Source organism: Diabrotica virgifera, chromosome 3, assembly GCF_917563875.1.
Source record: "Diabrotica virgifera virgifera chromosome 3, PGI_DIABVI_V3a".
In the NCBI taxonomy this organism is placed as follows: domain Eukaryota; kingdom Metazoa; phylum Arthropoda; class Insecta; order Coleoptera; family Chrysomelidae; genus Diabrotica; species Diabrotica virgifera.
This window is the reverse complement of record NC_065445.1, coordinates 122,389,036-122,404,697: the sequence shown is the minus strand read 5'-3', so window position 1 is coordinate 122,404,697 and position 15,662 is coordinate 122,389,036. Positions and strand designations below refer to the sequence as shown.

Here is a 15,662-nt window from a genome sequence, read left to right as displayed (position 1 = left end):
AAGGGTTTTTACCCGTACATTTTGGTGGCTTAAAGCATGTAACCCTGTGATAACACTGATGATGGAATATTGATTCCGAAAACGTTTCGTGATACAGCCCTTTTTAGGGATTTTAAATACATATACTTTTTACAAAATAAGGTTTTTATTTAAAAAAAAAAATAGTACGGGCCGAAAATATTGATTTTTTCGATGCGATTAAAAAAATTTGTTAAAAAAAATTTGGACCACTTTTCACGTGGGCGACTTCTTGAACCTTATTCTGGAATGTCTCACGAATGTGATTATGCAAAAAAATCTCATGGGAATATTCTTTCCAACGAACCCGCCGTTTTCGCCTTGACTATCTGGATACTGGTTGGGAACGAATGGGCGGATGAGCCATTGTGACATTTGGAGACAGGCTATCGAGTGTTGTCCTGTGCTTTCTATGGTACAGTACAGCATGTCCCCTGAACTTGAGTTCTCCTCCTCCTTCTTGGTTCAATTTCCTGACCGGGATGAATGGGTAGAACAAGAACCTACACTAATCTGTCGGAGTGGGCTCACCTGGTTCACAGATGGGTCTAGAGCAGACGAGCGGGCAGGTGCTGGAGTGTACGGTGGTGGAGTCGGATTTGAATCTAACCAGACTCTCGGCTCTCATGCATCAGTCTTTCAGGCCGAGATCTTTGCGATCCTGGCATATGCTCAAGAGATTATAGATAGGGCTTGCTCAGGCAGAACCATCTCTATCTGCTCTGTCAGCCAGGCAGCGCCAAGGGCTTTGGAAGCGCCCAAGATCAGCTCTAAGCTGGTTCTTGAGTGCAAGAGAGCTCTGGATGACGTTGCTATAACCAACAGGGTTAGGTTGGTATGGGTACCGGGACACACAGGTGTGGAAGGTAACGAACGGGCTGACGCCCTGGCAAGGCGGGGCTATCCTCTCTGCCTGTGGGACCCGAACCTGTGATTGGAGTGCCCTTCAGTACTGGTAAGGGTAGTCTCAAGGAGCTTCTGCGGAGGTTCCAGGACTCCTGGGCCAATTGTGGAGGTATGAGATAGGCCAGGCTCCACATAGTGGGGCCTTCCAAAAGTCTTACAGCCCAACTGCTTCTTCTGGATCGTAGAAGATGTTCCCTGGTGGTCAGTATGCTCACCGGCCACTGTAGACTTCGACGGCACCTTCATCTGCTTGGACTGGCGGATGGCTCACGGTACCGTCTATGTAATGAGGAGGAGGAAACCTCCTCACATGTCCTCTGGGAGTGCCCGGCATTGGCCTATCGGAGGTGGCAGATCCTGGGATCGGCATCTATGCAACCGAGCCAGATGAGGGAGCTGTCTTAAGAGAATTGTGGCTTCCTGTGAGGCCATAAGGTTTCTGGGAGACTAGCATGGGAGCTCGGTTCAGCCTGGGCCCCATAAACGCCGAAGACCAGGTTCTTATGGACCTGGTCCGTAAAGGCGCGTTTTCACGGGTCGACCTGGATTGAACGATTTAGATCGATTATTAAATCGAAAGCAAATTGAATATGTAAACCATAAATCGACTTGGCCGTTCGGCGGAGTGAGTCGATTCGGCGGAGTGAGTCGATTCGACGGAAGTAGAAAGATTGTCTACTTTTGATAGGCGATTGTCGCCGAATCGATGTCGAACGGCTGGAATCGAATGTGTAAACACCTTGTCGAACAGAAACACAACGTGCCGAAAGTTGAGTAGAGTACTTCTAGCGTGTATGAAGTTGTTGTTTTTAGTGCGACAAGCTGTAATTTTGGGAAAAAATGACTGAAAAATGGTCAGACGCAGACATGGCAAGATTTTTGGATGCTTATCAAAACTATGATGTATTATGGAATCCACAAACCGAGCTTTATCGCAATCTACAAGCGAGGCGAGCATCATTGCAAGCAATTCTACAACATGTGAATAAACCCAAAATGTCTGAAAATGACTTGAAAAATAAAATCAAAAATATTAGAACAACATATTTCGATTTCTTCTCGAATTGCATAACAAATTAATTGCACACCTACATATAGAATTTCACGTGACGCCATTTTTACAATTAATTCAACATTCATCGACTGTCGTGTAAACCTTTTTGCTTTCGGCACAGATCGAATTATGGTCGAACGATCCAAATCGTTCACCCAGATCGATCCGTGAAAACGCGCCTTAAGATAGGGGTGATACAATGGACCCGCCGTAGGAGGTCTAGGTGTCTGAAGGGCTCACAAGTGGGCCCTGCCCCGATGTACCATAACTAGTGTGACCAACTAGTCCGAAAAATCCGGGACATGTAATGTCCCGGCGTCCCGGACAAGCCTTCCGGACCATCCGAATTTTCAACGTTTTGGTAAAATTATGTTTTGAAATTTTGAATAAGTTATTCCTCTAAGAATTCACATCAAATTGAATTGGTGGGACGAAATAAGTCGACAATTTCTATAGTGCAATACACTGGCGAGCAAAAAATTTAGGTCACTAGATGAATTATACACGTTTGATGCCTTGAATTTCCTAAACCTGTTGTCCGATTTGAGTGATTTTTTTAGTATGTTATAGCTTTATTATTTAAGAATCTCAATGTGTAATATTGTTGCTAGACAAGTAAGTGTCATTTTATACCGGGTGTAACAATCATACTGTGTTTTTTTCCTTAAAGTTCATAACACTCTGTGGAATATTATAGCAAGCAAAACACGAAGACATCTGGAGACCAACAAAATGAAGATCTTAAGAAGGATTGCTGGAAAAGGACTACATGCTAGGGTAAGAAGTGAGGAAATCAGACGCATATAATGTGAGGTTGACGATATAAATACCTGGGTAAAGAACAGAAAAGAATAGCGGAATCAACACATGAGCAGGATGTCTGAATCAAGGATAGTAAGAATAGCCAGGGACAAGTCACCGTTTGACAGAAGAAGTATAAGACGCCCAAGGAAAAGATCGAATGACAATTTAGGGGCAGAATGAAAGGCACCGTTGAAGAAAAACAGGCAGTATTGCCTATATAAAAGACGAAGAAGAAGACTTCATCTACAGATATACGTAAAGCCGGTTCCATAATCTACTTACCTCAGCTAAAGAAAAACTTGACAATAAATCGCAGAATAAGATCCCATCATGCTTTGAAGTAAATAAATCCGTTGTCCCTTTTCTGATTAAACAAGTCCGGCACTTTCTTTTTAGCTCTTCTATTACATGATTCATCGAATCCCTTTCATTATCCAACATTTCATCTTTTGGTATATCGGTTGTATTCTCAGATTCCACCAAAAAAATATAATGTTTTCCTAAAATTATAACACTAATATTTACTTTTAAATTGCTTTTTAAAGGGTACCCCCCCCCTTAAGATAGTTCAAAATGTTTTCACTCCCACAATTCAATTTTTTTCATTTACGTTCTATAGGGGAGTAAAATTAGAACAAAAACATGCATTGTTTCGGAAAAATTCAAACAAGCTTATATTTTTCTAAAACTTTTTTTGTTAGTTTATATACATGTTAAAGTAAAAAGTTCTACTCGCGGATTTGGCCGCTAATTGTTTATTAATTGTTTAAACAATAACAATTGTTTTGTATTAATGATTTTAAAATTATCGTTAAATTCATCATTTTACTTTGATCAAATATGTTTCTATTTTGTTTTTGATTATACTGAATCCGAATATGGCATTGCAATTTGAAAATTCTTATACAGAAGCTCTTATACAGTATGTCTGCGTAGCTAGGAACCACATGGAAAACTTTTTTATTATCAATTTTACGAAAAAAAACTTATTCTTCATAAAATGCTCGGGATAGTCAAAAATCTAAAACTCAATCATCAGATATCAAATTTTATCAATTTTATACGAGTTATGTCAAAAATATGAATTTCGTTAAAGAGTAAAGTACCTTTATATTTTGAATTTCAAAAAATGCGATTATGAAAAGTTGTTTGAAATTAAAAACTATGTTTAAATATACAATTAATTACATTATTCTAATCGAAAAAATTTTTTTCTCAAATTACGGATACTCATCATCATTTTATTACAATTATGATAACTATTTTTTTATCACTTTTACGAAAAAAAGTTATTCTTCATAAAATGCTCTACCTGGTCTAAAATCTAAGATACAACCATCAGATATTAAACTTTTTTAATTTTATACGAGGTATGTAAAAAATATGAATTTTTCTTAAGAGTCAAGTGCCTTTATTATTCACAATATTTTAATTAGAAGGATGTAATTGAACACTAATACAAATGTTTTAATTCCAAACAACTTTTCTTAATAACAATTTTCGATATTGTTAAATTTAACGATACTTTACTCTTGAGTGAAATTCATATTTTTTGACATACCTCGTAAAACTTCATTAAATTTGATATGATGATTGCATCTTAGCATATGATTCAGAGTACTTTATAAAGAATAACTTTTTTTCGTTAAACTGATAATAAAAAAGTTATCAATAGGTTCCAAGTTACGCAGACATACTGTATAAGAGCTAAAAAAAATTTTTGCTGAACATTTATTATTGTTGAAGTTTATTATTAAATGTGTTTTAGGTAAGTTTTACAGAAAAAAGTTTTGATTACTTTATATAAACACTTTTTTAGCTGGTAATTTTCGGTTTTTGTATTACATTTTTGTTATCTTTCTTAATTTTCTCAAAAAGAAATAGTCTATTTCTAATAATTTAGTGCATTTTAAAGATTACATCCTAAGCTTTAAAAAGTACTTATAAAACTGTAATACATCTGTTCAAACTTGAGCAATACCGTCTTAAAGTGGTGGTAATTGTATAAAACTACGAAGATTTCAAAAATTACATTTTTTAAGACGTCATCATTTGAATTAAATTTTTGAGATTTTTTTTTGAATGAAACATCATTTAGTACGATGCTTGAAACGTAAGTTGTGCAAAATTGAGGGTTTTATAAGAAAAATTGTATTAGTTATACATTTTTAAATCATTTTTAAACAAAATTCATGTAAGGCTCACTTTTCGCCCCCACCGTACTTATGCCCATACATTTTTTTTTTTTTTATTATAACCATAAGATAGCTTAATTATTCTTCTTTTAGGTTCAGTTTGTAAAATTTCATTTGATCCATTGATTAAAGAATTATATTAAAATAACTCAAGCGTGCACTTCGCCGTACGCTAGTTTACAGTGCGCCAATGTTTGTGAGAAGGGTGACTTTAGCGTTATAAATAAAAAAATTATAGAAGATACAGATTTAATTTTAGAAAATTCTTTGTATAAGATTTTTTTTGTAAAATTTTCTGAATTTTTCAATGGTCAAGTCAGTTTTGTTCTAAAATTTATATTTTCGGAGTTATTAAAAAAAACATTGAACTTCGTAGTTCATTTGTTTAATAAAAAATGAAGCATCCACTTCTTGAGTAGGTAGAACTTTTTGATATGTTGTTTATTAAACATTTCTTAATGAAATTACAAAAAGTTCTATCTTGTTTGACTTTTTCCGAAGTGAAAATCTATATGCACTCCCCTACTATGTGATTAAAAAATAAGACGCGCAACTTTTGCCAACCAACCACACCTCCTACCAAAAACGTAATTTTCTCGTTTTTATTTTTTTTTTTCGGTAGGTTGCAATAAATTTAAAAATTTCAAAAAATTCACATACACTGATGAGACCTTTAGAAAAACTTACCTATTTTAATAGACCCGTAGGTTTTTTTTTATTTATTTATTTATTGCTTATTTACAATCTACTTCAATACAGTAATAAGTAAATATGATGTATGTTCTTGGCTTGTGGCAGGTGTCGTCCATTGACGACTCTCTGGAATTTACCTAGCAGCTAGGTCTTCTGGCCAAAGTCTTTTCAGACGTCTGTCAACCAGTGGGGGGTTGAATAATTCATCTATGAGATGGTTTGGAATAGACCCGTAGGTTAAGTACAAAACTTAAAAATGTTTTTGCACGATTGATCATTTTTGACTGTTTACCGTGACAGATTTTACGTCAGTAGGTGACATTTACTAGCAACTCGACGGTAAGTAATTCACTTACCGTCGAGTTAAAAAATCTCTTAATTTTAATTTATTTTTTGAAAGAATAAAGAAAACTAACGAATTATTTATTAATATTGAAACTTATGGTACAATTTGTTTAATTATTTAATGAAATCCCACTTGTTTGGGCTGTGGTTTCACTTCTAACAGAAACTCCTGCAGAATCGCATACATTAGTAGCATTACTAGTATTGCACAATATTTTTTCGGCAAAATCTATTTTATTTTGAAGAGAATCTTCTACATAGCTTTCTGCCACTGTCGATGAACGCCAACCTCCATGACGCTTTAATCCGAGGACATCAACACCTTTATTAGCCAAAAGCGTTGCTGATGTCCTGAACGAATGGCCAGTATAGTTCTCGGGATTAGGCAAATTTAAGAATTTGACAATTTGAGAAGGCCAGCCCCCAATTGTCCCTTTCCCTATTACTTGAGCACAACATTTTCCTTTGGCGTATCTTAAGAACAAATGATTTGATTTTGCTTGTAATGGACGAAGTTTTATATACTTTTGCAGAATTTCTAAATATAGAACTTTATCGTCTGGTTTATTAACGACTGTAAAAGTACGCTGGATGTTCGTTTTTGTATTGGGAACTTTTACAATCATTAAACCATCGGTTTGTTGGATGTCATTCATAGTAATATTATATAATTCTTCTCTTCTACAGGCATCAGATATTCCCAATATCATTGCGACCTACAAATTATGAAAAAATCTTCATTAGAGTATTTCTTTTACCTAAACTAGCTTATATTACCTTGTGAACTAGAAATTCTTCATCCGGTGCTTCCATAAGAAATTTTTCAAATTGCTCCCGTGTAAAAATGCTCGCTTTCTTAGGCCTATAGCCAACATTTTTTCTCTTCAAATACGCGATCAAAGTTGAAAACTTGGAAATATCAATGCCATCATAAAGAAAAACGGTGGATTTAATCATTGAATATTCTGCCCAGAGGCTTCCAGGAGCTTTCAACTACATATGTCTTTGAACGAAATATGCCAATAGAGTCTTTTCTTCGATTCGAAAACTCAATTCTCCATTGTTGTTATGCACCCTAGTTACTACCTAACAACCAAAGTATCTATCTTGATAAAATGAATGAAACTAGTCAATATGACGAAAATGTTTAATTTTATAATTTATAATGGTATCAATCGTGCAAAAAACGTTATAAGCATGTCGAACGTTAAGGGTAACCGATCTCAGACAATAATTGGAGTCGTCGCCCCGCTCCTCCTCCAAACAATTGTCTTCGATCGGTATAAAACCCTTACCGTTCTCCATACTTAATATACTATTTTTTTAAGTGCGTAGAACTTTTTTTTGGAGACAGCTGCAGGTCTAATTTTTTATTTTGTTTATTTTATGAAAAAATATATTTCTGATCTTTCAGACTTTTTCGTAAGGTGTTCCACCTTCAGAAATTCGAAAAATGTTTTTTAGGGGTTTTGGAAGATTTTCTCTAATTTATAGACTTCAAAAGGTAGTGGGCCAAAATTACATTATTATTTAATCAAATAGAACGTATTTGAACAACACGTTTTTTCCACACAAACCCCAACACACTTGTTGTGACTGGCTGATTGACAAAGTCCATGCCATTAAAAAAAACCCCAACACAAATATGCACACGTATACATATAATAATAAATAGATAAGTAATACCTAAACACATACTAGACGTAAGAGCTTTAACATCACTCAATATCGGATCAGACCACAAAATAATGCTTGGAAAACTTTGCTCAAAATACCACAAAAAAGAAAAAACTACCCAAGTACATACTTTGAAAAACTAACATACAGTGGTATGAATAAAAACGGAGTATAAACTCACGAGTATGTTCTCATGAGTATGAGCATAAGGTATAAGTTTATACTCTAGTCTATTTCATATGAATAAAAATATGTTGATGTGATGAGTTTCTACTCAGTACATAAGAGTAGATGGAGTATATATTCCAACATTTGAAGTATAAACTACATTCTCATTTTTATTCATATGAGTCATTTTTTGGTATGAATAGAAACGAAGTATAAACTCCGAGTATGTTCTCATGAGTATGAGCATAAAGTATAAGTTTATACTCCATTTCATATGAATAAAAATATTTTGACGTAATGAGTTTCTACTCACCGTACATAAGAGTAGATACTACCATGTGGAGTATGTACTTCAAAATTTGGAGTATAAACTATATTCTTATTTTTATTCATACGAGCCATTGAGTCTATAGAATCTAGAAGACCAAAACACAAAATGGCTGTATAAAATACGTTTAGAACAAAGATTTGAGAAAAACCCAGTAACAACAGGTGAAGGAGTAAATGAGACGTGGGCAAAAATAGAAGATTACAAGCCGCAAAAGAAAGCATAGGAGTCAGTAAAATTAACCTGAATGCAACAAAAATATCGAAGCCCTGGTTCAATAGTAAACTAAGAGATCTAGCATACGAGAAGAGGAAAGCATATCTACAATACTGCAGTAACAAAACACCAAACGATTACCAACAATACAGAGATACAAAAAATTACATCAATTCTAAGATAAGAAATATAAAAAGAGAATATTGTACACGCTTTACCAAAGAAATGGAACACGATTTGTATGGGGCTCAAAGAAAAGTTTGGAAAATACTAAAAAGTAGGAAAACCCATTAACGAATATAGAAGTTTAAATAAAATAGAAGCAGAACAATGGACCGCCTAAGCCTACATAGAAGAACTATATAAGAAAGATACTATAACACCTGAAGAAGAGGAAGAAACAGGAAATGAAGATGAATCCAACAGACACGGAACTAGAAATCGCAAAAGAAGAAAAAAGGAATAACATACGTAAATTAAAAAACAGAAAAGCTCCAGGATCCGATGGGATACCAAATGAACTCCTAAAATACGGAGGAGAAATGTTAATCGAAAACATATATTCTCTTTCAAAAAATAATATGTAGCCAGCGTGTACCAGACTAGTGGAGAACGAGTATAACAATACCAATACATAAGAGAGGAAACAGCAAAGACCCTACCAACTACCGTACCATCACCTGGCTGAGCACAACTCTTAAATTTTTTACAAAAACACTTGCCAATAAAATAAATGAAGAATACACAATTAGTGAGGAACAAAAAGATTTTCGAAAAAATAGATCCACAATAGACCGCCATGTTCATAGTCAGACAAATTGCTGAGAAAGCACTGGAATATAATAAATCTGCATTTATGTGCTTTATAGATCTGACTAAAGCATTCGATTGTGTAAGATTAGAAGATGTGCTAAGATTGCTAAATGAGAAAAATCAGTCCAACAAAACTAGAATAAAAGTCGGGAATGAACTAGCATCGGAAGTAGAAATCAACGCGGGAATCCGATAAGGGGATAGCTTGAACCCATTGCTTTTTAATTTAGTATTGGACAAAATCATAAAGACATTAAAAGTATAGAAAAGGATATAAGATGGCAGAAAACAAAAAAAAATCCTCTGTTATGCTGACGACGCAATCTTAATCTCCAATAACGACAGCGAAAGGCACAGACTTTCCATACAGTGACGAAGAACTACAGCATGAAAATATCAACAGCTAAGACCAATTCCCTGGTAATTCAAGGGAACCCATAAGATGCAAAATAGTAATTAACAACAAACTAATTGAACAAGTCTCGAGATTCGAATATCTGTTCGAATACATTACTTTTTACATAATTTCCCACCTTTAGACGTCTGTGACAGGAGTATTTTATAAAATTTTCCTATCACAGTTACAGTTGTCATATTCCTCCGATACGTCTGAAGGGAAACTATGTAGTGTAACGTTAATTTATATGTATGTTTATATCGATCATTTCCACCTCCGCTAGTTTCATCTCTTTTTACTTCACAATGTATTGTTTCCCATCCTTTGCGTTATTTTGCCGGTTATTAGCGTGCTCATCACTGTTTTGGATGAACGTGGGCTAATAGAGCTGAATTCTGAGGGAAACAAGCATAATAGGCATAACGAAGAGATCAGATATGCGCCAGTAAGGGCATTCTGACACTAGACCAGAATGAAACTGTTTCATAGATATTTGAGCTGCAAAACTCTGTAGGAGAGAACCTGAAATATTCAACCATATTTTGCATATCTCCGAGGCATTAGTTGCAGGCGACAAACACTTCTTGGAGACTACCAAGTGACTACCATGATACTCACAAGTTGGTATAGGAGTTCAGAAATCTGGAATGGGTATCATACATGAATGGAAAAGTACAACAAAATAATTGTCTCCTGCAGTACGATCAGTTTATAACAGACAGATTCTAAAAAAAATCTGAATGATTTCAAGCAGATGAAATATTGGAAAGATTTAAATATATTATGTAGTTTTATGATGACATTTCCTTACATTGTTTTGAAATAATAAATATAGACACAAAGATATGATACAGAAAAGTATAAAGCATATTTACGTTTAACATATTCGCTACCTATCGAAGATGATGTGAAGCTAGGAGCCATTTTGTTGAACGGCACCTGACTGAAGTAACCATATTACACGCTGGCGTGTGATTGGCAGCGAATGGGTTAAAAAATGCTATCTTCAATATTTTTTATTTACCTTTTCCTACTTGTGGAAGATTATTCTTTAAACTTGGTTTATGTGAGTTCTCTTGAAGTTGTTGGTTTGTTTGTTGAAGTTGTTGGTTTGTTTGTTGAAGTTGTTGGTTTAAAGGCAAATCCTCTATAAGTTTCGATTTTGAAGACTAAAAATAAGGTTTAAAATATGTAATTATGTTATGTAGATATAACTTGCCAAGCATGACAAGATTTAAATATTATTAAAAATTCATGGGAGGCTTTTAGCCTGCTTACAGGCAGGCAGTGTTTCTTAGATGCAGTGCAACACGGAAAACTGATTGCGGAAGACCTCGAATCTAAGTACTAACGGTGCAAGTAGAAGCAGTTCTCGAAATTGTGGAGTGAAATCGAGTGAAATAAGTATTAGAAAAATTGCCAACATGTTAAACGTAATGGCCCGTATACACGACAGCGATTTACCGTAGCGATGTGACTGTGCAGGATGTAAATCGACGCAGATTTTTAGTTAAATCGTCGCGTCGTCGTGTCTACGTGCTATAAGCAACTTCACTGCACTTAAAATTCTTAAAGAACATCAATTTTATCCGTTTCATATCCAATGTGTGCAAGCTCTACTATCTATTGTGCGTCCCCCCCCTGACTTTACAGTACAGGTTCTTATGACCAACAGTGATGCCAAATTTTATCAGAAACAGGATTTAAGCAAACATAGTTTTTTCTATAGGATAACTATTAATAACTTAGGAATTAATATTATTGGCGTTTTTGGCTGTCAGGGGTTCTAAAACATTTTTTTTTTCGAAAAATACCTTTATGTGAACAAAATAAAAATAATTTTGTATAAAACATTTATATAATAATGTATTTAAGCGCATAAATATGTTAAACCTTAATAAATACGTAGGTACCCACAGAAATAATTAAAATACATTTAAACTATATATTTTAGCTTCTTTCTATAATCCCGTCTTCCTCACTTTCACTGCCACTGTCGTAGGGTGTAAACACATTAAAATGACATTAATTTCATCTTGGAAATCAGTCATTAAGAATAACAATAAACTGCAATTAGGATCCAAATTTTCCAAATAAGCAATGGGTTACTCAATACAATGTTTGCTTCTTTTCATGAGCATTTTTCAGTGCGTCACAAATGTTAGAAAAAAAGGTAAGTCCGTGATAATATGCATTTTAGTGACATGACATTTTAGTTAAATCTGACAGTTGTCACATTTTATTTACAATTTGGCATAAAATCAAATCAATTGTGTTTATTGCATTTATAAAATGGTATTTTCTTTGATTTGTATTGGGACCGTGCAAGTTCGGCAAAGCGACCTCTATTTCTACGCTCTGTACTTTTATTCGCACTTTTAATTATATTGGCCAATTATATTAGTCCTGGTTGCTGGATAATTGTCAAGGCCATAGTCCAAAAAAATAATAAGAAGAAAAAATAAGATGCAGGTTATGTTTAGCAAACGTAAACAATTGTATGTAGTAAATAAAATTAGTTATTAAAATGCAGTATTGCAAGCAAAATACAATTAATTAAATTTACCTTTATATAATAATTGCATATCATACCAATATTGTGGAGCAATATATAATTTTTCTGCGTCAATGACAGAAGGTATGAAATATACGTCAATTTGACAATTTCAATTGACAATATGAATTATTTAAGATAGTTGCAATATTTCTCCGCGACTCGCGCACGGTCGTTTCTCGTTTCCCTTCCAAGTACTTGCACACCGCGAATAGTCTTATAAATTGTACAGATTATATTAGTAGATATATTATAAAATTCGAAAATATTTTTCTTTCGATTATAGCGCCATCTATTGACAACTAGAATAAATGTTATAAATGTCACCGACGAAATGTAATCACCGACGTGCGTTTTTTTCTGTCACATGCAGTTTAATGCGTTAGAAAGAAATCGAAAAACTGTGACGCACTGAAAGATCCTCATGAGAAAAAGCATATCAGTAATAATTTTAATCTTATTTAATATTCTTTGTTATAATTTAATTTAGGTGAACTGACCGTCAACAATTATACTTTATTTTTATTCTCAACTGTAGGACCTGGTAGGAAAATATAAAACTTTACATAAACTTGACTGACAATCTATTTTATATTTTTCTTGACATTACTTCAGAACTGTCTATACTATCAATACATAAATTAACAACCATAGAACAACATCCACTTTTAATCTTGAATATTCTAACATTCATAACCAAAAAAAGTTAATACGCATATTGATTATAAAATTGCTATCACTCACAAAAAAACAATGAAAAATATTGTTTTACTTGACTGTAACGGGTTAGTTTTAATTTAATATTTTTAGGGACCTATATTTTTAGGACCTTGGTAATGTCCGATTGAAAATTTTTTTAAAGAAAATCGGCATCGCCGCGCTAAAAACTCCCATAAGGATTGTATTGCCGTATGTTCGTGTACTGTAAAGTCAAGGTGGGACAGACATTAGAGACTTTTTTCTGTACCTACTTTTTTGCCAATGCACATTCAATGATTCTTCATCAAATCGATCAAATTCATGATTTTTAAAATTACGTTTTGTTTACTTACAAGGCTACTTTTGGACAACATTTATGACATTTTCATAAGAATTACTAATGGACTGAGGAAATTTCACATGTAATCACAAGTTTTCTGTTGGAGTAATTGATAAATCATTTAATTGGTCCATCTTTCCTCCCACAATGACTAACAGTCGAATCTTGCGAGGAAAAGTTACTTATTCTTTTTAAAAAAATTGATCCAAGAATGCCTCTTGGCCTGAGGCAGAATAAGCTTTCACTCCTTCCTTCTTCTAGGAGGGGTAAAACTTCTAGTGAAATCGGGACCATGGAAAATGAAGAAATTATTGATTTTTTAAATGAAATTAGCGTGCAAATTGTGAAATGCTAATGCGAATTGTGGAGCCTTTTGCGTCAAGATGCAACACCCAAAGTGCTCTTGTTACCTCCTTTATTTAATTTGTACAAAAAAGAGTAAAAACAAAAAACCCTGGAGGAGTTTAAGTCTCTGGAAGATGCAGTGCAATTTCAAATTTCAAAGAAGAAGCTGTAGAGGTAGAAAAACTTGGAGCGAGGCCCCATCAGTGCATTGCGCTGCGTCGCGTCGTTCAGTTGCGATGTTTCAACGGAACGACGGACAAGGGTGTTCTTCGATAGCAGTGTCATCGCAACAGGTGTTTCATGCAATGCGTTGTTCCGTTGCGATGTCGTAACGCAACGTAGCGCGACTGACTAATGGGGCCTCACTCTTACACTAGAGCAGAGCGCAAGTCTTGAGTGGTATAACCAAAGAAGAGGAAGAAGTAACCTTCTATTTTTAAAAATGTTTGTTGAACATCTATTCCTAATCGTTCCATATCAATTGTAAAATCTAGTTATCCTGATAAAGTATCATTTTTGACAGCTGTTATTAAGTGGGGAATGGCACATCAAGATATAGCGGTTGTGTGTGTGTGTTCACAAAGAGGGGATAGTTGAAGGATTGAAGTGTCGATTTTTTTGCAGTAAGACGGATTTTAATGCGGATTGGTGCGTTGGATTCGTGAGAATGTCAGGAAATTTTGTGAACTAATGTAATGAATAAGAAATCTCGAATTGCATTTTTGCATAAGAAAAATGCATTTCAAAAGTTCATTTTGAAATAGGCAATTATTATAAATTTGCAACTCGGTAAATTTTCTTACTCGGGGGGTTTTTGGGGTCGCTGAAAACGAATATGAGGTCGGCGAGAGTGTGCAAACTACCTGGTGCCTGCAGCGGGTGTAATAAACGTCTTCCTCTGGAGTATTATGGTAAATTGTTAAATAATTGGCCCAAACTTGTAACTCGGGGGTTTTTGGGGTCGCTGAAAATGAAATATGAGGTCGGCGAGAGTGTGCAAAGTACCTGGTGCCTGCAGCGGGTGTAATAAACGTCTTCCTCTGGAGTATTATGGTAATTTATCATATAATTAGTTTAAACTTGTTACTCGGGGTTTTTCGGGTAATCTATTTTCTTCGATGTAACTACAGTGATCGAAAAGAGTGGTATTTTTATTATACAAAAAAGTTAAAAAAGTTCATTTTACAAAATTTATCGTAATTTATCTTTAAAATTCATTTTCTTCATCATTATCATCTTCTTCTTCATTATTGCCTTCCTCTCTCGAGTCCAATGCAATATTTGTGCAATCAGAGCCTGCACAATTTTTGCAGGCTAAATTACAAACTAACCCATGCTTCCTGCACCCGCATGAGTTGCCGCAGTCTGACTTACAACTACAGAATATTAAATTTAAAATGTTTGGAGGACCAGGTGGCTGAGTCATTCTAACTGGAATTAATACATTATTTTGTAATTCCCATCCCCAATCGGTTGGGTTCATGTTACTGTCCTCTCCATGCAGCCAAATTTGTGTTTGTAAATATACCCTTTTTAAATGCTGGGTAAATGCATCAACAGATGAAAGAATTTTTTTAATGGAAATCGTTTTATTTTTGGCAATAGCCATTAAGTACATTCTGTATCGGTAAGTTTCAGCTAATTGGACATTACTCAGTTTAAACTGCTCAGGAATATTCGGTTTCCTGAAACTTATCGGGGCATTGTACATAGCCATAAGAAGTTGGCAGCCGTGGTCAATAATTTCATTAAGGGATACAACATACAGTAAACCAAATGTGTTTGAGAGTCTGGCAAAACCTCTGGAATAGAACAAACTCAAAACTCCATAATATTCAACCCAGAATACCTGCCTTAAAAATACCAGCACTTTGTAGAAGGGACAAAGTTGTCATGAGAAGACTAAGAATTGGACATTGCCGTCTTACACATGGTTACCTGATGAGCCAGGGAAATCCTCCTTGGTGTCATACCTGCAACACTCGTGTCACCGTCAAACACATACTAGTTGAGTGGATACACTCAAACACCCGAAGACAACATAAACTGGATGAAGACCAAACCACTACTCTTAGTGATACATTTAATAGTAACTTCAATAATGTGATAA

General features: G+C 34.7%; 2 protein-coding genes across 5 annotated transcripts in view; both read right to left on the bottom strand.

Annotated features, from left to right (window-relative positions):
- The window catches only part of LOC126882069 (uncharacterized), a 550,590-nt gene that overhangs the window by 441,490 nt on the left and 93,438 nt on the right, over positions 1–15,662 (bottom strand). For all 4 annotated transcript variants that reach the window (XM_050646892.1, XM_050646894.1, XM_050646895.1 and 1 more), the window contains 2 exons: positions 10,639–10,783; positions 3,065–3,282 (listed from right to left, as the gene is read on the bottom strand). In XM_050646892.1, coding sequence (XP_050502849.1) covers positions 3,065–3,282; positions 10,639–10,783 — 363 coding nt within the window. The remainder of the gene's footprint in view (positions 1–3,064; positions 3,283–10,638; positions 10,784–15,662) is intronic.
- LOC126882074 (uncharacterized) lies at positions 6,052–7,095 on the bottom strand. The gene is made up of 2 exons (XM_050646904.1): positions 6,793–7,095; positions 6,052–6,731 (listed from the first exon to the last, which is right to left on the bottom strand). Exons 1-2 carry the CDS (start codon positions 6,970–6,972, stop codon positions 6,126–6,128), a joined length of 786 nt encoding a protein of 261 aa, XP_050502861.1. The 5' UTR covers positions 6,973–7,095; the 3' UTR covers positions 6,052–6,125.